The 26,061-nt window shown below is 39.6% G+C and overlaps 2 protein-coding genes across 3 annotated transcripts in view; one reads left to right on the top strand and one right to left on the bottom strand.

Annotated features, from left to right (window-relative positions):
• The window catches only part of RGS7 (regulator of G protein signaling 7), a 255,957-nt gene extending 231,982 nt beyond the window's left edge, over positions 1–23,975 (bottom strand). The window contains exon 1 of one of the 2 annotated variants that reach the window (XM_063151557.1): positions 23,885–23,975. The gene's annotated coding sequence lies outside the window, so the exon portion shown is untranslated. The remainder of the gene's footprint in view (positions 1–23,884) is intronic. The other variant, XM_063151561.1, reaches the window with a different exon arrangement.
• Positions 23,622–25,515, top strand: PIGM (phosphatidylinositol glycan anchor biosynthesis class M). Its single transcript, XM_063151567.1, has one exon. It carries the CDS (start codon positions 23,705–23,707, stop codon positions 24,941–24,943), a length of 1,239 nt encoding a protein of 412 aa, XP_063007637.1. The 5' UTR covers positions 23,622–23,704; the 3' UTR covers positions 24,944–25,515.
• Positions 25,516–26,061: the final 546 nt, after the last annotated feature.

Below are 26,061 nucleotides of genomic sequence, written 5' to 3'. Positions count from 1 at the left end.
ACAGCCTATAAAAAGCTTTAATTCATAAATCACTTGCACATCTTTCCCATGCTGAAAGTCATCACTTATCTCATATACAACCAGCATTAGCCTCCCCAGAAAGCATGGTCTGCCAGAAGAGGAAAGGCCTTTTCAAAATGCAAGGCAAAACTACTCATTAATAAAACAAAGATGATGGGGAAAGGCTGCCAAGGGGCAGCTTTATCTAACAAGGCAATAAAGTACACATGATTGAGCAAGGTGGTGAGTACATTTTCTGTGTTTAGCTTTCACTGTCAGTACAACTCAAGTATTCCAGTAATATCACATGCACAAGGCACTTTTAAGTAAAAATATTATGTCAGGATGCATACAACAATCTGTCTGGATATGATCAGAAATTTTGCTGTCTGTCCTGCTGGCCAATGCTGCAGCATTATGTCAGTATGCCCCCTTTATCCATCAATTTATCTTGTCTTATGGCTAGACTAAATGTTCCTTGGAGTAACAACATGCTGTGCAAGCTCTTAGCACAGCATGATCTTGTTCTGTGACCAAGTTTTTAAAGCTTTAGAGCATTATAAACAACCACATTCAAATTTACTAAAATAATGTAGACATGCTAACTGAACTCTAAACACTGACATGAGTTAATATTGCGCCACCTTAAAGTATAATACCCAGATTTTTTTTCACTAGCTGGTTAGGCACAGAGACAAGCTGCCTGCTTTAATGGAACTCGTGTATTTGTGACCCTACCAATCCACAAGTGTTCCAATGCCAGGCTCTGAGCAGGTACCTGGTGATTCCAGGCGAGCTTTTGGCCTTTTTGATGAGATGGGAACACCTGCTCCTTCAGGAGTGAATTGCAATCAATCTGTTTAATGTAGGTCTTCAAATGTCATTGTGATGATTACAGGTCACAGTATATATTTTCTAGAACTGAACCCAGGACTGACTTGGAAACTTCACTTTCTAAATTTTTTTTATGCTCTAGGAATTTGGTTTGTCACTTACCTTACGACCCTATTAAAATGTTAATTACCTTTGTCAATTTATGATGAGGATGATCAAAGCTATCGGTGTTCTGTCAGCTAGGGAAGGAGCTAAAAAAACCCAAAAAGATATTTTTAGAGCATAAAAGAAAGAGGTAACTGAAAAGAAATCTGGATTAACAAAAAGAATTTTGATCTGATAGGAAAAATAAGAGTTGTGGAGAGACATAATTTCACAGGAATGCAAAATTATTAGAAATAAGGAAAATCGATATTTCCATAATCTTTTTTTAAGTGATAGATAGATAGATAGATAGATAGATAGATAGATAGATAGATAGATAGATAGATAGATAAGATTAGATAGATAGATAGATAGATAGATAGATAGATAGACAGACAGACAGACAGACAGACAGACAACCCCACAGAGAACACAGTACAATTGGCATATAGTTGAAACCTTAATGCAACAAATTTTATCCCTTACTGTTATTGTAACAGAAAGTCCACAGCTACATAGAATTTTATATCGATATAGTGGCCCACCAAAGCTATCCATGGAAAGCCAACTGCTTCTCTCGACGAAGGAGGACAACCTCAAGCAGTTCCACTGCAGTCCTGACAATTTATCCAGCTGTAACTTCACCCAGAAGAGGGCAGGCTTTCTCAGACAAAGAGAGAGACGCTACGAGAGCTGGCTGACACCCGACTAGGATTTTTTCCCCTCCTAGAAGAGTTAACACAACTAGCTATACACCATCATTTCATCAAAAAGTGAGAGTGGTTACAGAAATTAAACATCACGCCACATTCCTTTAAAACTGCCTGGAAGACCTGTGATTAATAAGCCCTGATCTTACAATAAGTTACAAGCTGGAGAAATCAATCAAGCACGGAGGGATAGAACAAAGCTGCGGGGAAGAAAAAGAAAAATAGAACAAAAAGATGGAGGTTTTAGTCAAATTTGGATCTCATCATACTGACAGTCTTAATTCAAGCACAGTTCTGAATTCAGGTCTCCTAACTTCCAAAATACCTCTTGTGGATGTTTTCCATTTTGTGTAAAAAAATTATTATTGGCACAGAACAAAACCTGAGTTCACAAAATGGGACATTTTGTCCCTTCTTCAGATAAAATAATTAAAATAAGGGTGTGTTGCTCTCAGCATGTCTTATCACTTGGTATTTACAACACTCTCCCCAGAGGCAAAGATGAGAAGTTTATAGATTAATATCTGCATCTTCACATGCCATATACTTCACACAGGAGTGTCCAATTACTGAGCAACTTCATACAAAGTAAGAAAAGAAAACACAGGGATTGTGGTTTTGTAAATTTAGCTACAATGCTTTTAGCCCAAGCTATTAGCTTAATTCAATCTGACAGCAGTCTCAGGTTGAAAAAAATACCCATAGTATTTTTTTTGTGACTAAACCAAGAAAAAACGCCAAAAAACCAAGGAACAGGCTCTTCCTCTTTATTCCTCCAGAAAATCTCTCAGACAGGCCTGATTCATACGACAGCACTTGCTCAGATCAAAATAGAATAAGCCACTTATTAAAGATGAGTTAGGAAGACATTGATTTAGAATCCTTTGGCATGAAAGGACCAGAGAAAGGAGGACACAGAAGCCCTATAAAGGGAGGGAGTAAAGAGTACCATGTGTGAGAATGCCATGGTTACAGACCAGAACAGATTAATTGTCAAAAGAACTCCTAACAGAATTAACAGGAAACACTGAGAACTATCTGGAGGATTAATTTGTGTGGCAAAGAACTGAGCTGATAAATAAGAATAATGCAGCAGAAGAAAACAAGGAGAAAACAAATCCAGAAACCCTCACACTGGTCACAGTTAGCAGGGCATGGCTCTTGCCAGCTGCTGAAATGGTTTTGGGGGAAGATATCTTGAAAGTGCTCAGAAGGAGATGAGGGAACAACTGAGAAATTTTGAAAAGTAAAAGTTGTCCCTTATCCTATCTGATCTCATCCTCTATACACAGAGATAGAATTTCTAGAAACTCCTGTTAAATAGGTAAATGCCAAAAAATGCAGAATACTGGCTGACTTCTGCAGGTTTTTGTCAGTTCTCACAGGTGTTTTATCTTACTAAAAAATAATTTTTCTACAACATACTTTTTAGACTGCAAGAAAAGCTTACATGTACCAGAAAAATAATAAAAAACGTGGCAGCTATCAAGTCAGGAAATAGCTTCAGATGTCAGCAGCACGCCATCATAGGCAGCCTGCAAGTATCAAACTTGCCTATGCAAGCTACTGCTGAAATTGCCCACTTTGCTCATTCCCTCCAGCAATCAGAGTTGATGTGACTTAATCTCATTAATTCACTGAGCTGAATGCACTGGAGAAAAAGAGAGCTCAGCAGTTTAACCAGCTTCGTTCATCATTTTTCTTTCCTTCCCCCACCTTTCATTTTGAAGTTCCCTATATCATTCATGAATTCCCTGCCTCATATCCACAGACAATAGAATAAAACAACTTTTTTCCCCAAGGTTGCTTTGTTTTTCTAAAGGCTTAAATCAGCCAGAATCAATTTGCTGATTGTGCATCACAAACTGAACCAATCTACATCCATTTATATCCAACTACACACAATAAATATAGTCATTTTCAAACAGGAAATGGAGTTTTCATTCTTTTAAACTCTACACAGCATTTAGGCTGAAAGGAGAGCTTTATTTTTTAAATCGTATTCTCCAGAAACTCAAAGGACTAAAAATTACAGAAAGAAAATGTCTATAATGGCTAAATAGTTCCATTTAACAAAAAATTAAAAAAAAAAAAAAACATAACAGAACCACAAAATAGGGATGTGGGTTTGCTGGGGTTTTTTCAAACCACAGTATACACTCAAGTCGTTCCCAGAATGCACTCCTTAACCACAACATTGTTTTACTTCAGTCTACAAGATTATTAGCAAACATTCAACTTCTATACATTTTCCCGAATACTAAAGGAAACTTCCTTAAATTGAAAAGTTTAGATGTATAGTTCAAAACAGTTGGCTGAGAAAACAAATTATTTTTAGAAAAGTGTGAAACTCTTGGCTGTATTACCTAAAATCATAACAAGCTATTTATTTTTGAAAAAAAGTATACCTAGACTGGCTACAGATTCAGTAGTTCAAAGTGGTCAGTCAGAGTAGTTTAGACAGTCAAGAAAAGTCTGACAAAAATCCTGCATCATAATACTTGCTTCAGCTTTCAGTATTTGAGAGTCAGTGAGTAAAAAAATGTATCTTTACTAAACTATACTATATTATAATACCAAGCCACTCTGCAAGCAAGGAAAACAAAGCAGCCTTGACATTATAGCCTGAAATACCCAGGCAGTGAGGAAAAACTAGAAGGATATTAAAAGAGCAAGACATGTAGAAAAAGAAATCTTTTCTTGTGTACTCTCTTTCCAAAATATCTGAATTTTGGCACTGTGCACAATATCATTCTCCAGTCAGAGAACTGCTTAACACAAGGATATATGCATTTGGCTTTGTCACTAGGTTTTACTTCAAGTACAAGAAGCAGACACTGAAGCCCGATAAGGTATGTGACAGATAAAATGCTTAGCATGGAAGAATTACTTTCCTCCCAATACAGCATTGGTTTAAACTTTATTTTTTGCACGGGCATGGAGACAGACAGGAGCAGGAAAATAATCTGGTAGTAAAGAAAGCAGAGCTTTGCTGTGCTAGACTGGGAACTAAAATGTTATGCAAGGCTATCAGGTGTCCAGCATGAGATTTTTACAGTATAAAGGTTTGCCTTGTAGGAGAGGAAATAAAGATATTTAGCCATGGATAGATATTTAGCCTGTGGATAACAGAAGAGAGAGAGATAGGGGAAAATGAATAAAGAGGTCATAACATTGAAGGCAGGAAGGTAGCGTGAATGCATCCAGACTGGAAAATGATCCACAGTGGGGAAGGACAGTACTACTTATTTAATAAGGAAGCAGAGTGAAACCAGATTTCACTATCTCAATGACTGTATTCCAAATGAAACTTATGCAGCTTCCAGTGGTAAAGTAAGAGAATGGACTAAGATGAACGAGAGGAAGCAAGGAAGGCAATTCAGAAAGCAAGCATTGATCCCACTTTCTCTGCAAATTGATTCAATTTTCAGGATAAAATTAATGAAATAAAAACTAAAACTTAATCCAAGAATACTGAAAAAAATTCAATGCTATAGAAAAGAAGAATGCACCTGACTATTCACCTCAACAAATAAAAGAGACTCAGGGAGTCATAGGAAACCAAAATACTTGGAGATTGGACAAAAAAGAAAACAAAGAGCAATAAAGGTACAGAGCAGAAAGAGTCCACTGTTACCAAACAAGGACAACCAGTCTTTAAATTTAATTGATCTCTTTCCTGACTAAAATAATAAGGGAACAAGTTCTGAGCAACTTCCAGATGAGGACAGCATGGCTTTGTATATAGGAATAAATTTAGCTAGTAAGGAACAAAACTGGTTGCAAAATATGAAAAGCTAACTTCTTAGTCTAAGCCACAAGGGATTTCAGGGAGTTCTCTAAAGGCAGAAAAAAACACAGTAGGGTGGCTAAAAACCTAAGTAAATGGCTTTTATGTGTCAGAAGGAACTGAAATTTACAGTCACAAAGTCAAAGCAGTGTTCATAGTTCTTTCACACTCTGTCTCTTATACAGCACCTTGTCACCTGATAGTGCTACAGGATGGCAATGCAAATGTGCATTTGACCTCATGATACTATTTGTTCTACATTCACCAGTCTGGATACAGAGTACTGTAATAGATGTCATGTTATGCCATTATAATGCATTTATGTCTGGCCCAAATTCATCACAGACAGTGGTGTCCTATTTGATAGTGGAAGAATAAACAGAAGTGAAATCTGGCTTCAGCTCGGTTCACCTCAGACCAAAAGCTCACCAAACAAAAAGCAGCAATCAAGGTACTTCCTGGCCTACAGCACACACCCAGGGGGGGCAGTGATTAGGTCCACAGACTCAACCACAGCTCTTCCCAGTTGATTTCATGATTCCTTTCTGAGTTGTTTGGAGATTTACTTCTATGGCCATATTAGCACTTCTGTTCTCATCGTCGGGAATATTTTTCATTCTCCTAAAGCATCAAAATTTGCAAACACACAAGAGGAAGGACCTTGAAATATGGAACCAACCCTACAATTTAGGCTGACAATAACTTGCAAAGCAGCAATCACTTTCCACAATCACATTCAGAGTAAGCTTCATCAGACATGAAACTCACATCCAGGAAGCAAACAGCAGATATAGAAATGTAAGTACACATGCCAACCTAATCACGTTTTTCGCCAATTAAATATCATTTTTGTTTGGAGAAGCATGTTCCAGTGTATTGTTCCTGATGTTCTAAATATTGTAAGAGTGCTTTGCCAGTCACAACACAGCTATTGATTGTCCTTCCCAGCCTCATCCACAAGGCTAAACACAATATCCCAATAATTTGTATGCAGGCATCTGTGACAATGGAAGGTCAGTATTTGTTAATTAGAGGAGAAAGAGAATAAAGTCATGAACTCAAATGGATGAAGATTAACAGTGAAAATGTGAAAATGTTTCGATTCTGAATATCACCAGGTAATAATGGCATCATCACAGGGTACAAGTGCTGCATCCAGGTCCATCCTCTTCACTCTGGCCTCTCTCCATTTCACTACCCAGCATTTGGGCAATGCTACCTGGATAACCTCTCCTTGCCAGCAATTCAGAGGGAATGAACAGGACAGAAGTCACACTTCCTCCTCCTCCTCAGTGCTGATTCCTGACTCCTGCAGTCTGCAGAAAAGCAAAGAACTGCTGCTCTACAGTTAGTAGGACAGTCTGTGGATGCAGAGAGTAGAGTGCTTTGAGGAAATGACTGCCTGTCTAAGCAGCCAAACTTACACTGCAGTTTTTATTCTGGGACAAAAATCCTCAAAGAGTAAGTCCTACAACTCCAGAGAAATGAGATGCTTTATTCAGCTTTTGCTACAGACTGTAACAGAGGCATCCCCACCTCACAGGCCCTTCCTTCCTTCCTTCTCAAACCACCATTGTCCTCCTTCCTAAAAGTGAAAATGCTGTCACAGTTTTTACTGATACCAAATATGCATAGCTTCATGCATCAGCACAAGGAGGTGAGGAGTTTTGCTATTTCAACATACTAACTTTTCTGCAGTATTCCAAGATCCTTCTTTGCCCAGCTCTCTTGCCAAAAAAGACATTATTATTCTCTACAGTGGAAGTCAAATAGCTCTAAAACCTATTTAAAGCAGCCTAGCAGAATTCATGTCTAGGGGAAAAAAAGCAGCATGATTAAGAGGCAAGAAATCAGGTTTGACCTTCAAAAGTTCCAATAGGTCATTTAAGAGTGGTATCTCTTCCTTTAAAAATAAATAATCACTTAAAGAAAGGCAACGCTGACGTCTGAGCCAAATAAAGCATCCTTACCAACAAAGAATCCTGCCCAAATGGTAAAGTTCAACTGGCTTCACTGAACACTGACAAAATATTTCTGAAGATTTTCTTGGAACAGTATCTAAAACATTACAATTAAACATGTGAAGCAGCAAAAAAGGGAACAGAAAAGGGAGTTTTCTAGGGCATCAAAAGTGGGACAAAATTTATGATTAATTTTTTTTCAGATCTTTAACTTTTAAAAATGTGTTTAATTAAAAGAAACATATTTGCATTACTCATGCAGATTAATGTAGCTCAGGTCACCAACGCTTTGTGATTTGTAATTATTAACAGTTTAAACTGACTCTGAAAATTATATTAGAGGGCTTGGAAAAAAAATCAAGAATCTTCACCATCCACTTTGTAAGCAAACATTATTTACTGCATCCACCTCTAGGTAGCAATTTACATAGTTTTTACTACCTATAGCAGTGGCATGTAATACAAAGGTTTGGGTCCATGGTCTTGTTTGGCTATCTCTTGTTCTAAACAAAGAATTTCATCTTCTGCCAATTAAAGGACAAGCATATAAACTGTAGAATCTTCCCAGTTTATTAGTCAAAGAGATGGGGAGGAGATCGAAAGTATGATTACCAGAGAAAGATCTCCATTGCACACCATTGGAGGGCTGTAACTCCTAGTAATGCTGCTGGCAGCATAAGTCAGTTATGGGTTGCTGAGAAATTACCTCTTCCTTTCCTGTGTTGTTTCCCTCCTTAAGAACACACTGACTTCACAAAGTGAGTGCTAACTGACCTGAAAAACTCATTTCTTGTGCAGAGAACTCAAAGTCCAACTTGCTCACTGGGGCCTGAATTTCACCCTTCAGCTACAGCGTTGAGATTGAGTGGTGCAGACACAGCAACCATCCCCTTTCCTTCCTCTCTCCAGTCGTCTTTCTCTCAGTCTTGAACTTGAATTTTTTTTAATACCTTCTGTATTGGTACACTGATTTTTCAGACTTCCAAGGCAGGCAGGAGCTCAGGAGCACCTGGAGTATCAGCACAGGGCTCCAAGCAAGGCACATCTTCCCAAAGTGTAGAAAAATCCAGAAGGGTTTTTCAGGATAGCAGCAACTTCCTGATTTGAACAGCAAGACCCCATAGGTGAGGACAGGCTTAGTAATGCCACAGCTTTCGAAGTCCCATTTCATGGCAATTTCCTGAGAAACCACAGCTCCCTGAGGTAGAGCAAGGAAAGGGGCTTTGTTCTTCAGACCCTGTGGAATCCCACCGAAAAGGCTCATTGGAAACCTCATTCCAGCAGCATCCTAAGAGCCAGTGAGCTTGTTTCTGACACATAACACAACAGGAGATAACTATGGCAGAGAAAAGTGCAACTATACCAGGTCACAAATGGAAGCAGGTCATATGAAATGTGTAATTTGGCAAACAGCACTAAAACAGCCACTCTGGCACAGGGAGCAAAACAAAACTGAAAAATTTGCAGATATGAAGCAAGCAGATGAACAATGAGAGACAAAGTTAGGGCCATGAATTTAAAGGAAAGAGACAATAGTACAAAACCTTTCTGGCCCATAGTAGGTCGAGTACAGTGAGATAAAAAACAGAATAAAAGGACATAAAATAGGATTTTATTGTCAAAGAGGTAGGTGGGAACACAGTAAGAGAAAGAAAAAACAGTTTTAGCATGCAGACAGCCATTTCTTCCAGAAGAAATTAATCTTTCAAAAAAGCTAGGTGTGGTATTCCTAGGATCATATTTTGCTTGAGGGAAAGAGACTAGAAGGAATGGCTTGTAAAAACCCAAAATACAAAAAAACCTGTGCAATTTCAAGCACAAGATGCATTATTTTGGAAGAAAAAATTGCATTTGCTTTGTATTTTGAGACATGCAGCATGTAAGGCGAGGACTTTCATACATGCCACAAATTATGCAGACCTGGATTTTCTTAGGCTTTTTAAAAAATTCTGTTTCTACAGGAAAATAATACTAGCTTTTCAAAAATCAGTGTTCAATACAAACCTTATTGCAGGATTTGTGAGCACAATTTCAGTAAAAGGAGAGTGTTTAGGGAAAGAATGATTGGTATTTTAATATAACAAATACCTTCATAATTTAATTTTGGATTAAGTAAGATTGAAAGGTAGGTCCTGATGCTCTGACTAAATTCAAGTGCAGATAATTAGTCTGCTTTTTGGGGGAAACTAGAAGGGTATGGAATCAGTTATTTTCTGTTACTACTGAACAATGATCAGTACTTGAATATCAATGGTAAGTGAAGGTGATTTTATACATACAGCTGCTTTTCAAGTTGTTTCAGCAACTTCAGGCAAAATTTCCTGAATGTGCTCAGGTTTCTGGGTTCAAAATGCACAGGCAACACTCCATTCTCTATCTGCAGATGGATTAACTTTTATTTATAAGATAAAATTAACATTTCAGATTTCCTTTTAAAAATACAGACATTGTTATTCTTGGAGAACTCTAACTACATTTGTTACCTTCAACATTTGTATACTGTGAGAGACTCAAGTTAACAGTCCATCTCCTCCAAGATACTTCTCTTTCTTCTACTATTTCAAATACTGAAAATAACTCCAATTCTTTTCGTAATTCCATCCTTTAAGACCTCAGTCCTATCACCAAGTCCTTGTCATACTGGGCCACAGAACTGCATTTCTATGGGAAATGGAAGAGGCTACTCTCCATTCACTTACTTTTGGGAAGTGTGGCACAACAGCTTGCATCCATATGGGTAATCTGTACTCCCTCAAAACAAGGGAGGGCTCTTCCTCATTGCAAATGGTTGCTAGTCCATTATACCCATCACTATGTATTGTCAGAGAAAAAAAAAGCAATTGCCTCAGGTGAAAATCACACCATAAAATTCACTGAATACACAGGGTAGTGCTGAAACACAATCCCTAGCCCTGCTAAGTTTCCTTACACAGACAGTCTTAAGGCCCAAACTGATTATTTCTTCCTCACCCATCCATATTTTAATTAGTGCACAAGAAGAAGTACTATTACATCATGTGGTTTGTCAAACAATTGGGTGGTGGAGATGTAAGCAAGGTCTTTTTAAAAAGACTGCGCTCTCAAATTTTTCTGAGAGCGATATATTTGTGATGGTGCAGTGCAAAAGTAACAAGGTTGAAGACAACAGCTTCTTTATTCATCACAGTTACTGTGAGTATTATACTTAGAATTATTTTCAGACTATCATGTTAAAGATGCACTAAAGATGTGTGACTCCTTCCCACTCCTTCAAAAAAAGATGGGAGGGGAGAGAGGGAGAAAGAAGCTGAACTAGAACAGTTTGTGAAAATGACAACACATCTAATACTGAAAAAAATCATAAAGGCAAGAGCTACATCCTTAAAATAACATTTTCAGTTTAATACAGATACTCTTTCTCATTTCCAAATTTAAGCAGGTATCCCTCCTACCGATTTTATGACAAGTGCTGTCATGTTGAGCAGTCCTTGGCTTTCTAGAAATGTTCATGCTCAACATCTTCTAAAAATAGTTCTTGGTTGTTCTTGCTGCAAGGATTATTTGTTTCAGACTATAATTTCTACTTTCCATTAACCAAGGCTCAGTTCTGTTTTGGATAAATTTTCATGTGTGAGCAAAGCTCCTGACTTATACAGCATGATGTAATTGTGCTGACAGGATTCACTTGCCAAGATAAAACACACAATGGTAAGGAAATGAATAAGCAAGCATACAAAAGGCTGGTCATATCATCAAGTCATCTATTAAAGCTGTCTAGCATTCTCTTAAAAGTGTTGAAATTGCTTAGAAATCTACCAAAAACTGTTGGGCTAAATTTATTCCCACAAAAGGTGTTGGTCCTAGCCTGAATTTTCCTGAAGACATCAAGAAGACAGCGAAGGCTGCAGTGATTGGGCATTTCCTTGTCCTTGCTGTTTTGGACTGTTATCAGGCAAGCTGGAGGTTAGAGATCTTAAATTGTCAACCACTACCCTTTAGGGAGAAGCAAGTTGTGTATTTCATGTGGGGGTTCCGCAAGAAATGGAGAGGAACAGATTTGGATGAAGAGCAAAGAAGAATTTTCCTCCTGGAAAGGCCACCTCAAAAACTCAAGGAGAAAGCAATACTGATTCCAACAAAAGGACATGAACTGAGAATACAAGGCAGTAGATACTGGAACAGGGAAAGAAGCTAGAAGTGAGAGCTGGTGCGTAGGCAGAGACAGATTGTACAGGAATCTGAAGGAGGACAGATACTGCTTTACACTGCTGAGTAATCCTGGCCACAAAGGTAACTTTCTCAGCTGTACAATCAATTCGGGCATATGGACAAATTATGACAAGTCTAAGAACAAGGAAGATTAAGGGGTGATTTTTATGTGCTTGGACTTCCTGGGTTAAGAAGTCATTGACCTGTTGCAGATTCCCACTGCTCTTCTAGGATATTTTGGTGAAAGATAGTATCTCACATTTCCCAGCAAGCTCTCAGCTCACAAACTGAAGAGGACAGGAGGTGAAAAAAATGTAATCTAAGAAAATAAACAGAACCATTTATCTGAAGAAGAAATACTTTCTTCCTCAAAACAAAAGGCAAAGTCTAAATGCTGTCATCCTTCTTTGAACAGGAAGAGTTGCTTTATTATATAACACATTTAATTGAAGCAAAAATTTAAGACTCACAAAAGTCTTAGAGCTACTTATATAGACAATCAAATAATATCAGATAGACATTACTAATAACAAATGATTTACTGGTTAGTGTTCCTTTATATCTCTTCTATATATATATTCAGAACCGGTCACAGGGAAAAAAAATTGATTGGAACTATGGGGTTTTATGTGTGGATTGGTAGTCTGAATTAGAATAGCATAAACTTTATTACTACACAAACCAACACTTTTTCCTCCTTAAGTACAACATTTAAATGCAGGCTCTTGAGTCAGCAAAAATTTGAATCAGAATCTAATATTTTCTTAAGATCTATTTTCCCCCCTTTTAAACCTTTATTTTTACAAATTATAAAGGAGTAAGTTTAGCTTATTACCTTATCTCATATTTTCCCACCTAATGTTTACTGTAGGAATATATGAAAGACACAAAGTATTTTTCTTGCCTACTTTTCCTCTGTAAATCATTTTGGTGAACTCACCTGCTCCAGCTCTCTAGAGGTATCTCCTTCTTTCCATTAATCACAGTGGAAAGGTAGAGAGCTAGCATAGGCTGGACATTGAACTTTCAGACGGCAAAGACTCTAACATAACCCTAGGTTACTTCCATTCAGTTCTATACTACATAAGAGTTTCTAACACCTTCCTAAAGCAAAAAACATACAGAAAGTCACTCAGTTCTTAAATCCTCCTGAGGTCAACTAGTACAATTCTGCACTTTTGACTTGGATACCGCTACAGACCATACACACACACAAAAACTTGAAATACTGCATTATCTCATTCAAAGAAAATAATAGGAAAATTACTGAGGGGAATTGTATTTTGTGATGATGAACCAAAGTCTAGGTCTAGTGTTTCTTCACTTATACATATTCAAACTTTTAAATATAGGTTGAAAGAATGAAGTCTTAAGTTTACGTGGGAACAGACTTAAGTAGTTCATGAAATTCAATACTTCATAAAAATCTTTGTCACAAATTAATCTCTGAAAGGTAGCAAGGCAAGCCTGTAATGCCTTAGAATTAACCCTTCCATATTCCCTTTTCTATTGCTATTAATTTTTAATTTAGTACACCTCCAAAAAGATTCATCTAGACCCTGGAGGAACAGAAGGTGGAGACAGCCTTCAGTGACATTCAAATCAAACTGACTGTCACATGGAATAGTTAATGCCAAGCCAAAGCCTTTTAATGAGAACTTGGGAAAAAAAAAAAATGAATTCTAAGTCTACTGGCTTTTTCGTCTTCTCCATAGTCATTTTCTTTGAAACAATTTAAGCTAGCAACAGTCTGCCAAGTTTAATTTGATTACCTTCAATTTTATATGCCTCTGCATTTAAGCAAAGAAAAATATGGAAAAAAATTAGTAATTCTTGTCATAATTTTTCATTGGATTGCCAGAGAATCAAAGCAGAACATCACCACATACTCTGATATGTAATAAAAGATAAATTATGATGTACCTGAAGTAGATTAAAAAGAAAAAAATCAATGCAATCAGAACTCTTTGGGAAGATTGATAACCAAGAGCCTTGAACTGTTGCACATATGTTTCCTACATAATAATCTTTTTTTATCCTTCTCCCATGTACAACAATTTATTTACCTTTAGAAAACAAGGAACTCTTCATAGCAGCATTATTTGCTGTACTTTCATGGTACAATAGGAGCATGCTTCACTGTATAAGTAAATATTATCTCAAAGTAAATAACTCACACAAATGCACTGTGCACTTCTGCTTTATTATTTGTTCCAAGGCCCATTTGCTGCCACCTCTACAAGGATTATACTGCAATCAAAGCCAGGAACCACTTGCCACCCCTAACCTGCCAGTAAACTTCTTTATATCCAAAAACATCAGAAGTGGACAAGAATGCTAGATGGAGCAAATCTATTAATGAATATCTCATATTTGGCTTAATTTTTTTAATTTGTTTATTTCAAGAAACCAAATACGTTTCTATTATGAACTTCTTATCCATTTCTCTCATCAGAACAGCGATATCTACAGCAAGAACTGATATCCCAGGTCTACAAAAGGCAGGAAGGAAATGAACCTGTACCATTACAGTCAGACTGACCTTCAGTGTCTTTTCCAAACTAAATGATTCTGTGATTACACCATCCCTACCATGTCAACTATGAGTGTTCTAAGAAAAGCAGAAGAGTGCTGAAAGCACTCTAGGTACCTGTTTACCTCCTGGTTTCACAACTCCCAGACTGATGGCAGTATCTGAATATTCAAATATCTCCACAGAAGTCAAAGTTTTGGTGACAGGGTTTTGTTCAATCCACAGAAAATGTGGCAAAGATTGCAACACAAGTAGATTTTTCCTGGTTTGAAGAATATCTACGAAAACGTGGTTTGTTTTCTCCCCTCTTCAAATAGAGGTGCAGAAAATTTCTTCTATTTTTAAAATAGATCCCTAAAACTGGAGAGTCATGGCAAGACATCCTAAAGATCCACAAAATAATATTGCCAGTTACTGTGGTAATTAAAATGTTTTATACCATTTGTTTCATCAGTGTTTGTTTGTAAGTTGTTAGGGTTGGAGAAACAGTACAGAGAATGTGTTAATATTTGCCTAAAAATTAAAACAAACAACCTAGGTTAGAATTATCTATTAAAAATTTCCCCACTTTAGGTGAAAACTTTCTTAGTGTTCTTTTTAAATCCATTCAAACAAAAATGTATGATGCCCCTATGGTCACATGAAAAGCCGCAACCATGACAAATCTGTGTGGTGCAAGGAAAAACAGATGTACCATTTTAGACTTAGGCTTAGAGATAAATTCCCATCATGAAATTTTTCAGTTTTTAAGAATTCTCCAAGGAATGAGGTAGATCTGTCCATTTATTTCAAATGGAAAATATACACCAAGTTTTGCACTAGGACATCAAAGAATATGGGGAACTTAAATCTCAGTATGGTATCTCTTTCTGCTAGAGGTACTCTTTCTTGATTGAAGTCTGAACTCTGAAATTCAGAGGAAAATCAAAAGGGACACTGAATAAATGAATCTTTCTGGTGTTGATGGGAGGAGTGTAGCAATATTCCCTTGGGCAAGACCTGCTCAATTTTTTCCTATGCAATTCTATAAATAGCTTGGCTCTCAGAAAGGAAAATTCTCTTTATACATCAACTCAATCAAAACAATACAGAACAAAACAAAAGAAATTACTTTTCTAGTCATTTTGTACAAAGAACTGTTCCATCTTTTAAAAATTCAAATTATTTTAACAAGAATTAAAAGATAGAGCAGTCCTCCTGAAGAAGCCCACAGTTCCACTGATGCAGAAATTTCACTTTTCAACTGTGTCTGAATTATCCTAGCTAAAAATTAGTCCAGCAGGACTTTTACTGGGAGTTGAAAATTATCTTTTCATCTAATTTTCAGGAATAACACAGTTACCCCAGAAAGCACTTGAGTAGTAAGATCCATTGCAAGTAATATATGCATTCTGTAGAGGCATGGCATATAGCTCAACATAATGTCAATTTTGCATGATTCTAGTCTTGGTTGTTCAAGGAACTCTGACAATTTCTATCACCCTTAAATAGCATGACTTCTTGGTAAGTATCAAGTTCTGACTAATCTGTTCTTTTTACAGAAACAATTGTTTTACAATTTGTACTAATACACAGTAATCAAAATAAGGAAAAATTACAGTTTCTATTCATTGCATCGGTATTCAACCCAACATACATCTTATCCAGGGGATATTTTCATACTGTATTTTTTGGCACAATCAACTCTTTGAAAAGTTCATCAAATAAATATGAGATATAGCTGTCTTCTTTCTCTCAAAACACACCCTTTCCTAATCTTCTACTATATACAAACAAAGCAGGATCCATTCTGACACAGGATAACCACTGGTTGAATCTCTACTTAAATATATGCAAAGTTTTGTCAGCAGACTCAAATTCTGGCAACAACCCATCAAACTCAGCAATGTGGCAGTCAGCAAGGACAAATATTGAAATTCAACAGTAACCAGAATGAAGAAAGACAAGCAATACTGAAACAAGTGACATGTCTGTTGCCAGTTGCACTGCAGATACAGAACACTCTGTATGAATTGTCCCAAGCCTGCAAATGTGGCTTGCCTGAGTCCTCTTCCTTGGGTTTTCCCTCCTATAATGGGAGTTCTGCCACTGAAACCACGAGTGCTCACACCGATGGAGTCTGACTCCAACTTCTGATCCAGGTGCAGCAGACCTGCAGAGCACAAAGGGCCAGACAGCATTCCTGAGTCTGTGTGTGAAGCAGAGCATCTCCAACACACCAACTGGGGGAAAAGCTGACAAACAGATTGATGGCACAGCTGTCACTTTGAATCAGCAGAGAATGAATAAGCTCTGAAGTCTGAGATAAGAGACAGACATACATAAGCTTAGGGGACAGCATCATTCAACACTGAAAGAAGAAGGGACAGAACTGTGAGTGCCAAAGACAGCACCAAAGACAGGATGGACTTTGCTACCTACTCTGCACAAGCACCAGCACCTGTGATCATTAACACAGCAAGAGGCAGAGCTCAGACAGACAGTGCACAAGCAACTGATCTGGCCAAGAAACTGCCAGAGATTGAATGAAGAGCAGCTAAATATTTAGGAGATAAAAAACCCTAGGTACTGGGAAGAAAAAAGGTGAATTTCCACCCAGCTAGTGAAGGATACATCCTGTGCACCTGAGTCTCTAAGACATCTTTCTTTAGTTTATCATTCTTATGTGCACATTCTTTTGTGCATTCTTACGTACATTATCATTCTGTAGTGCCAAGTACAATGGCATTTTAACCACTATGCAGAATACAACAGGATACTGCAAAAGGAATAATAAGGTAGAATTATTACTCAAGGACACTTTTCAAGATTTTGTTTCTGATAAGCTGGCAAAAAGAGAAAGGCAATGGCATTAAAAGGACATATCCCCATAAACGCATTTAAAAGGTTTTAGAAAAATTGACGATTCTTTCCCAAAAAATATTAGGAAGACCATGCCATCCTCAAGAAAATAGTGAAGGGGAAAAGTTTATTAATAGTAAGAGTTCAAAAGATTTTAAACAGTTATTTAACCAGTTGTAAATAATTCATGTGAGAAGACAGGGAAGCCCTTTATTGGTTGAGGCCAAAAGCACCAAAGCCAGCTAAAAGAATGTTTCCTTCCCTTTCCAGAGGGAGTATTTGAAGCTTAATGTAACAAAGAACTAGGGGTTTCAAAACTTTTGAAGTATGAAGAAACTCAAATAATCTTCATTCTCATTTTTCCATTCACACTGTATATCTGCTAGCAGTACCAACCATTACTCAGAGCACTCTTGTGAGAAAAGCTAACATGGTTTTGGTTTTGGTTGTTGTTTTTCTTTGGCTTTTTGTTTTTTTTTTTTAAATTCAGATATCTATTTAGGTAGATAGATCTTAAACACACTTGGAAGCAAAAGGAAAAATCAGCTTTGGGTAGACCAGAGGACTACTCATGTCTCTACAGACTAGAACTCCCCAACAGCTGCTCCTCTCTCCTACAGGATGTTCCTTCATTCCACTCAAGGGAGATAGGGTAAGTGGGGTTTTTCCTATCTCTAGGCATCCCCAGTCAAGAATAGGAAACTAAACAGCAAGCTACTCCCTCTTCTCTTCCACCACTCCCACAGGAGGAGTCCCAGGGTGTCTATACCCACACACATGCTCTAGCTCCTCAAAAACAGCATCTCTGGAGCCCTTCCAGCACAGTCAGCCCCAGCAGCTGAGCTCTGCCTTTTGTAACAGCTGCTTCTAAACTGCTGCACAGTCACTGCTGGAAAAACAGTTAGGCTGAACCATATTATCGAGAAGTAAGAGAAATAATAGTCCAAAAGGCATCTACTTTTATTTTTATTTATTGTCCAATACACCGCTTGCAGATCTGAATCTCTCACAGCACACTGCTTCAGTCTTCTGTCTGTGTGAACAGCTAAGGCATCCTGTCAGCACAAATAAAGCAGGTGGTAGGACAACAACCCCTTGCCCAAGCATCTGAGATTTCCCCAATGAAAGTGAAAATCATCCAATGGGAAGCATGTGCTCCCACTGATCCCCACACCCACTTTTAACTATATCCCTACCCAACTATCTTTCCTTTCTTTTCATTGTGACCGAATCAAAATGCCAACAAAAACTGAGAAAGTTTTATTTCTGATTTTCTTTACGATTATCAGTGTTTACACCTGGTATTCCAAGTACATGCAACACTGTCATCATGCTTACAGTCAGAAGAAAGAGTAAGATGTTTATTGTGAGAATGATAGGCAGCGCTTCATAAGCCATTTTTTTGGTCAAGAAGTATAAAAGAAATGAAGATATTAACTTCTCCGATCAACTAATCAGGTTTAACCATGAGGTCAAAAGCAGGAAACTGCATTATTGATTTTATTGCCTAAATTTATAAACCTTTTAGTGCTATATAAAATAAAATAACTGCTCCATTTGCGTTAAAGACTTGGAACTCATATTTGTATCTATTGTAAATAAAGTACCTTGGAAATCCATTTGATGCACAAAAGCATAAGAAACAGAGGTGATGAGAATAGTACCTAGTGTTCCTATCAGCCAACTCTGCAAGATTTAGTTTGAGACTTTATCTGTAATTACAGTTACTTGTTCTTATCTCGGTGAGTAACTGCAAACACAACACAGCCTGAGAAGAGCAAAGTTGCATTTCAAGTTTTGTCTCTTTTCCCCTCCCAAAGAATTGGAAAAAAAATTAGGCAGTTATAAACTAAAAAGGCACAAAATGTTTCCCTTGCACCTTCAAAAGCCAGCAAGAAGTGCTGCTTAACACAATTAGATTTAGCCTTTCACAGGTGCTTTCTGGAGGTGCCACTGGATGTGTCATTCTGTACAATGGTCAGAATCCAGCAGTCTGGTGCCAGGAATCCTCAGTCTCCTAAATTCATAATTTGTCATTTGGCTCCAGTTTCTCTTTTGCCTGGGTTCATCAATTCTCTCTCTGCATCCTTTTATTAGCACAAGTGAATAGAAAAATAATTTTAAAGCAAAGGAAATTCAACAGAATCCTCGGCCGGATGCTCCCAGTTCTGGAGCGCTAATCCACAGGGCAGCCTGTGCCGTTAGCTAAAGCTACAGAAGCAGTGCACAAAGGGGGAAAGTGCTTTGTTTTGGTATTGCAAGTCAGGCAGTAAGGGCCAGGCACTGTCCATCCCAGATGCAGGCAACTCCTGTTTACCATATCACACCTCAGATTCTCCATGGCCTTAAAGCAAAACAGGCCACATCTTTGCAATTGCCCCCTAGGCCAGCATCATACATCCGTGGACTTCTTGCCACCACAGATATAATATTTTCTTTTCCTTCTAATGGTAAATTTAAGAGGTTACCCCACAGACTAATTTTTATCCAGTACTTATTTTGCCTGAAGGGCTGGAATTGTACCTAATACACTGACATAAAATCAGCATAACCATTGCAAGCAGAACTCTGCCCACACCACTTGAAAGCATACTGTGCAAAATCACAATGTGGTGAAAAAAAATAATTCCTTTACAACTCCAATCACATTCTCCAAGTAGCCACATTTATAGCACAATGTGCAAATAAGGGTATAGATTTATCAGGCAGTTTAAGAAAACACATTAACAGAAAAAGCTTAAAGGAGAGTGGTAGATTTTATATATAATGGTGATTTTCTGCTGTGAAGAGTTCTAATGTGTTTTTCCAGTTAATTTTTGCAAACTCTCCTGTATTACTCATTCCAGTATTAAAGCAGAAGCAAACACTTCCTTACATAATCTTAATTATATTTCTCTTTTGCTAATAATATCTAGTAATCAACACACTACAAATACTTGAAAGGCATCAATCCTATTTGCAAAGCCAATTAATTTTATCAAGCTCAAAATATGTAAGAAAAGTGTTAGTCACTTTTTCTACAGAATTTCATGTGCTACAAGAAACAGATTGTACTTATCATATTATCAAAAACTTACTGTCAGTTTACAAATATATTAGGCAGGAGTACTTCTCATGCAAGGAAACATTCTGAGTCCAAAACCCAAGAGAGTTAAAAGGGAACTCTAATACATTACAGCACAGCAGTCTCTGCTTTCAGAAGTCTAAAGAGCTAATACCAGCTATTGCCCAGTATCTTCCTTACTTCCTTAAATACTCAACTTTCCTCTCACCTTTTATACATATAGACTTGAGTCACTGCATACATACAGTATGACAATTTATAGAAAAACATACAGTTCTTATGACCAAATTTTATCTCATAACAACAAAGTCTAAAAGCATAGCTAGCCATTAACAATTATATTTTGAGAGGAGACTTGCATGAGAAATGTCTCACCCTGAGATATCTGTAGAATGACCTAAAATACAGCATATGGAAGCATCCTTCAACTGCCTTCCCCCTAAAAAGCCTTTTACTGCTCTTTCTTCCATAATTTTTCAGATATTCCAGCCTCCAGTCCAGCTCCTCAGGCCACCTGGATCTTAGTAAGGTTCTCACCATCACAACTCACCACCTGTTCTGTTCTTCATTGCACTGCTACCAGTTACAACATCTCCCTTATGTTACTTCAACAGAATCCTCTTCTCATTTTCAACCTTCACTAGCCTCTTTATTCTCCTCAAAGTTCTCAGATTTAATCTGTTAGTCTCTCCAATATTTAGCCCTTGTGTACCCTTTCGACCATATGTTCATCTTTGCTGATGGCCTCAGCTTAACCTTTCTCAAAGCATAACTTTCCACCTTAGTGTGGAGAGTAAACCCCTGAAAGGCAAGAACCTGGCCAAATGTGCGGATTGCCCCTAGCTGAGCAGGAACCAGAATAGCACTGTCTCCTTCACTCCAGCTGCCACCCTCCAGTTGTACCTTGGTTTTTAGATGGTTAAAACTTCCATTAGGTTTTAGAATGCTTGCACAACCAGTGCCAAGGTCATTGTCCTTATAATGCTACCACTGCCATGTAAATCTTAAGTAGTGGCAGCTCCTAGGAGATAGTTTATGGAATATACGTCCTGGTGCTGCTCAAGCAGTCTCTATTACAGAAGGTGAAGTGAGAAGTTAATATTTGAGTTCAGGTTTATAAACCCCCATCACAAGTAGGCAATAGAAGCAAATTTGGAAGTGACCTCAGTTTATAAGATGGTCCATCTTTGAGACCATGTAAACAAAATGCCTGGCAGGTAGTGAAATAAAACCTTAATGTTCATGTGAATATACCTATACATATGTAATCCTATTTATGTAATGGCAACCCCACACTTTTCTTCATGCTGTTTGTACCTTTGTGTGCACTGGAATCAATCAGCCTCAGTCCCAGTAGTTCTATGAGCTTTTATCTCCCAGCATTTTCTAAAAGTGGCTCATGGTGACTGATATAAATAAAAGCAGCTTTTTACAGGAACAACAGATTTATAACTTTAATAAGACTGCCCTCCTTCCTGCATTAAAGTCAACAGTACATGACAAATCAGGTTAAGCAAGCTGGTATCAAATCTGAAGCCAAATGCATTTTTGAGCCAAATCTTAATTCTCCGAAGAGCTTCAAGCATTTTTGAACATGTTAAATTATTGATAAGAAAATCAATTATTTTTCCAGCTCAGGCAATGTCATACAGTCAGAGTAGCTAAGGCAGATTTTCTGTTTTATTTACATCACGACCCTTTAGAATTAAATTACCTACTTTGTTCCTCTTTAGAATCCTGATAAACAGTCACTACCAACAGCTTAACAACTTCGGTTAATGTCAGATAAAAGATCTGTCTGAAAACAGACTGTCAGAAACAGACAAGAAAACCATGAGACACCAGCATACTCCTAAGTTTATTTATTAAACTCATATTATTCCACTAATGTCATTAAACCTGGACACTTAAGCAAATAAACTACAATGTGTTCTGATCTGACCATGAACAGCTTCCTCCAAGGGTCAGAAATAATAAAACATGTTCTGTTCATGAAGGCATCAAAAAAGTAAACAATCCTGGGAGAACAGTGGCAGATAGCAAGAATAGTTTTTTGCAAACTTTTCCAAACCAAAAAATTAGTAGTATCTACATATATCTACTTCCAAGTTATTTCAGTCCCAGTGATTTTATTCAGTATCGATCTCCTAGCCTTTCCAGATAAAAGCTTGGGCACAACAATGGTTATGGGGATGGAAGCATTTTTAAAAGTACCCCAACCATTAGTACAAGATACATAAAAGAGGAAAAAAAAGAAAATGTTACCAATCTTTCCCATTCTAAAGTAGAACAGCAATAGTGAACAAGTGATTATTTACCAAGGATCAACAACCACTTTCATTCCCTTTCCCAAAAACATCCTAACAATGAGCTTTAGGACTTTGTGACATCATATGGTGAGTTAATGGAGAATTCCCTTGAGATTTCCTATTGAAGATGTCCACTTTAGTAAAAAATGCAGGTATCTGACAGAGGAAAAACTGACTCTCCAGATTAGTTACTATGCTTCTCCCATCAGATATTTCAGACTATATCCCATTGTACTGTTATATACAGAAGATCAGCCTTAACAGATAAAAATCAGTAACTGTGTGCACACAAACAAAAATATCTTTTGTTCCCTGAATATCCTACCAGTTAGGCCACCCTCCAAGATGCCTCTGCCAAATGGAAAAGATCTGTTCCCAGTTCTTTGATGGGTGTCCCCAGAACTGAGAAAAAGCAGATTATTTCCTGTAAGTGAGGTGAGCCATCAACGCTACGGCTCCCAAAATATTCCCAAATGAAAGCACTCAGCAAAAACAGTGAGGTTGCAATTAACTACTAAACAAGCAAATTCATATTTTTGATTAATAAAGCATGTCTAAGAAAATCCCTTTTAAGTTCTAACATGAAACCCGCAATAGCAGTAAGTAATAAATGCCTGCTTTTCAATCAGCCCAAATTCAAATGTGAGATGGCAAATAACCAGACAGGAAAACTATCTGAAAAACATATACAACAGGCCCTCAAAATAGAGCTGAATTAATTCCTTTGTTGTGAGTGACTCTCTCTAAGCTCCGATTTTCACGAAGCTGTTTACGATCTAATTAAATGAGAAATCTGCTGCGGCAGGAAGCTCACCTAAGCGCTCCGGAGAGCGCTCATACGTCTAGGCAAAACACCGCCACTTGCGGAAGGTAAATAACAGATGCTGTTTTTCCCTCTTACTTAACTACTCCTGCATCTGCGGCCTCTCTGCCCGTGCAGCCGACAGCTCAGGGCAGGCTGAGGGGCAACGGGCAGCGGCGGTGCCGGGGGCAGCGCGGGGGGCGGTGCCCCGCAGCTCTCCCCGGACCCCGGTGCCGATGTCCTGCCAGGCTCCCAGCCCGCAGCAGAGGCACCGCTGCCCGCCGCCCGCCACGGGTCCCTCCCCACAGCGCCCCGGCCCAGCGGGGCCCCGTGCCCGGTCCCGGCCCCTCTCCCCGCCCGGGCCCGGCGCGCAGCGCGCAGGCGCGGGGCCGCCTCCTCCTCGCACACAGGCGGAAGCGGCACCGAGCGCGGCCGCCCGCGCCCCGTCCGCCGGGAGCGCCCGATCCCCGCGTGTTCCCGCTCCCGCATTCCCGGCTCCCGCTTCTCCCCCCGCCCCGCGCGGATCGGATGGCGGGGGTGGGCGCGGCCCTGCTCGCAGGGCTGCTGGCGAGGCTGGCGCTGGTGCTGTACGGGCTGCACCAGGACCGCACCATGCGGGTGCGCTACACCGACGTCGACTACCGGGTGTTCACGGACGCGGCGCGGCTGGTGACCGAGGGGCGCTCGCCCTACCGGCGGGCCACCTACCGCTACACGCCGCTCCTGGCCTGGCTGCTGACGCCCAACGTGCTCCTCACCGAGGCCTTCGGGAAGCTGCTCTTCGTGGCCGGGGACCTGGCGACTGCCGTCGTCGCTTACCGGGCCCTGCGGCGCCGGGGGACCCCCGCCGGCCGCGCCTGCGGGTGCTGCGCCGCCGCCTGGCTCCTGAACCCGCTGCCCATGGCCGTGTCCAGCCGGGGCAACGCGGAGGCGCTGGTGGCGCTGCTGGTGCTCGCCACGCTCTACTGGGTGGAGGCGGGCAGCGTGGGCAAGGCCGCCGTGTGCTACGGGCTGGCCGTGCACATGAAAATCTATCCCGTGAGCTACGCGCTGCCCATAGCGCTCCGCCTGAGCGCCGCGCCGGGCCGCGGGGCGCTGCGGGACAGGGCGGCGGAGGGCACGGTCATGGCGCGCCTCTGGCACCTCTTGGGAACGATGCTGAACCGCGACCTGCTGCTCTTCGGAACAGTTGCCGGATCAGTGCTGGCTGCCTTGACTGTGGCATTTTATCACCTCTATGGCTGGGAGTTTTTGGAGCACGCCTACCTCTATCACCTGACTAGGAGGGATATCCGTCATAACTTCTCTCCGTATTTCTACATGTTGTACTTGACAGCAGAGAGCAAATGGAGTTTTGCCCTTGGGCTCGCAGCTTTCCTGCCCCAGCTGCTTTTGCTCCTTGTTGTTTCCATAGCGTTCTACAGAGACCTTGCCTTCAGTTGTTTCCTACACACCGCTATTTTTGTGACTTTTAACAAAGTATGCACATCCCAGTACTTTGTCTGGTATCTCTGCCTTTTGCCCCTTGTAATGCCTAGTATTAAGATGTCCTGGCATAGGGCCATGCTGCTTCTCTGTCTGTGGTTCATGGGACAAGGCCTGTGGCTTACTCCTGCCTTCTTTCTGGAGTTCAAAGGATATAACACTTACTTATTTATATGGATGGCAGGCTTGCTTTTCCTTTTAATTAACTGCCTCATAATTGTTCAGATTATTGCACATTATGAAAAAGAAACACAAGTTGCAAAAAAACTGAAGCAACGGTAATAAACTGCCCAAAATCCATAAACAGCCCTGCTGTCCTTGGTAAGGCATCACATATCACCAGCACTTCAACTAAAACAACTGCAGTTAAGGTGTACTAAAGGACATTGTGTGTCAATGTTACTGTTTCAGGCCGTGAGAGCACTGATAGGCCTCAGTTACCCTGAGCAGCCCAGTCCTGCCCTGAGCAGTGTCAGCAGGGGTACCTGTCTCCTGTGTGGGTCCTGAAACTGCATTGCAACCTTCTCTCCAGCACTGTCTCCAGCTCTGTCCTGCTGCTCCTGATTAGAATCCCTGGAAATACCCTGGACCAGTTCATCTCTGAAACATGTTTGGGGCTCTGGTGAATGGGCTCTGCCCATCTGCACTGACTGTCTTCACCTGCTGCTTCCAGAGACAGTGGGGCTGTGCCCTGTCCTTTGACCCCTGTGCTGGGGCCACTCAGTTCCTGCTCGTACTCCCTTATGGACTAGGCCTGGCACCTTTTTTCTCATTCTCAGTGTTACTCTGATGAGGACCTTGGCCTTTACCTAGAATAACACGGGAGATAATAAAGGTGGAATTTGGTTATAAAATTTGGGTTTGACAGTTTTGTACATTCCTGTAGGTCAGGGGGGTGTTTGGCAAGGCAATCACTTAACATTTACAGTGGGGTTCATTTTTTCTTTTGTTTCCACAGTAGCATTTTAGCTATGCACTGTTATGGGCCTCTACCTGCTCATTATGTCATTAACTCTTTGAGAATTTTAATTTATTTTAGATTTCAGATATTCCACTCTTTCATTTATTTTTGCATATTCTGTTCTGTTTGAATTTTTTGAATAGATTTATTCCCCTTGCCATGGAGAAAGTTTTTCCCATATACCTGTCTTGGACCACAGAGATGTGTAAAGTTTATATATTTGTTTTTTCTGCCAGGCTCCAGAAAACAGGCCACTGCCTTACATTTCTGTTAATATATGGTTATTGTGGGTGTTAACAATAGCAAATGCCGAGTCAAAGTACACTTAGAATGGCACCTGTGTCCCAAAAGCACTAGAGTTTATGCCAAAACAGTAATTGGTAATGTCGTTTCTCAGTGGTTCTGTTTCTCTGCTATTAAAAAGAAATGAAAAAGTGAA

The sequence above is a fragment of the Melospiza melodia genome, chromosome 3 (genome assembly GCF_035770615.1).
Source record: "Melospiza melodia melodia isolate bMelMel2 chromosome 3, bMelMel2.pri, whole genome shotgun sequence".
Taxonomy (NCBI): domain Eukaryota; kingdom Metazoa; phylum Chordata; class Aves; order Passeriformes; family Passerellidae; genus Melospiza; species Melospiza melodia.
This window is presented reverse-complemented; position numbering and strand designations above follow the sequence as displayed.

What these genes read in the sequence shown, in the direction of transcription:
- PIGM (XM_063151567.1), top strand. Translation starts at nt 23,705, where the DNA reads ATGGCGGGGGTGGGCGCGGCCCTGCTCGCAGGGCTGCTGGCGAGGCTG.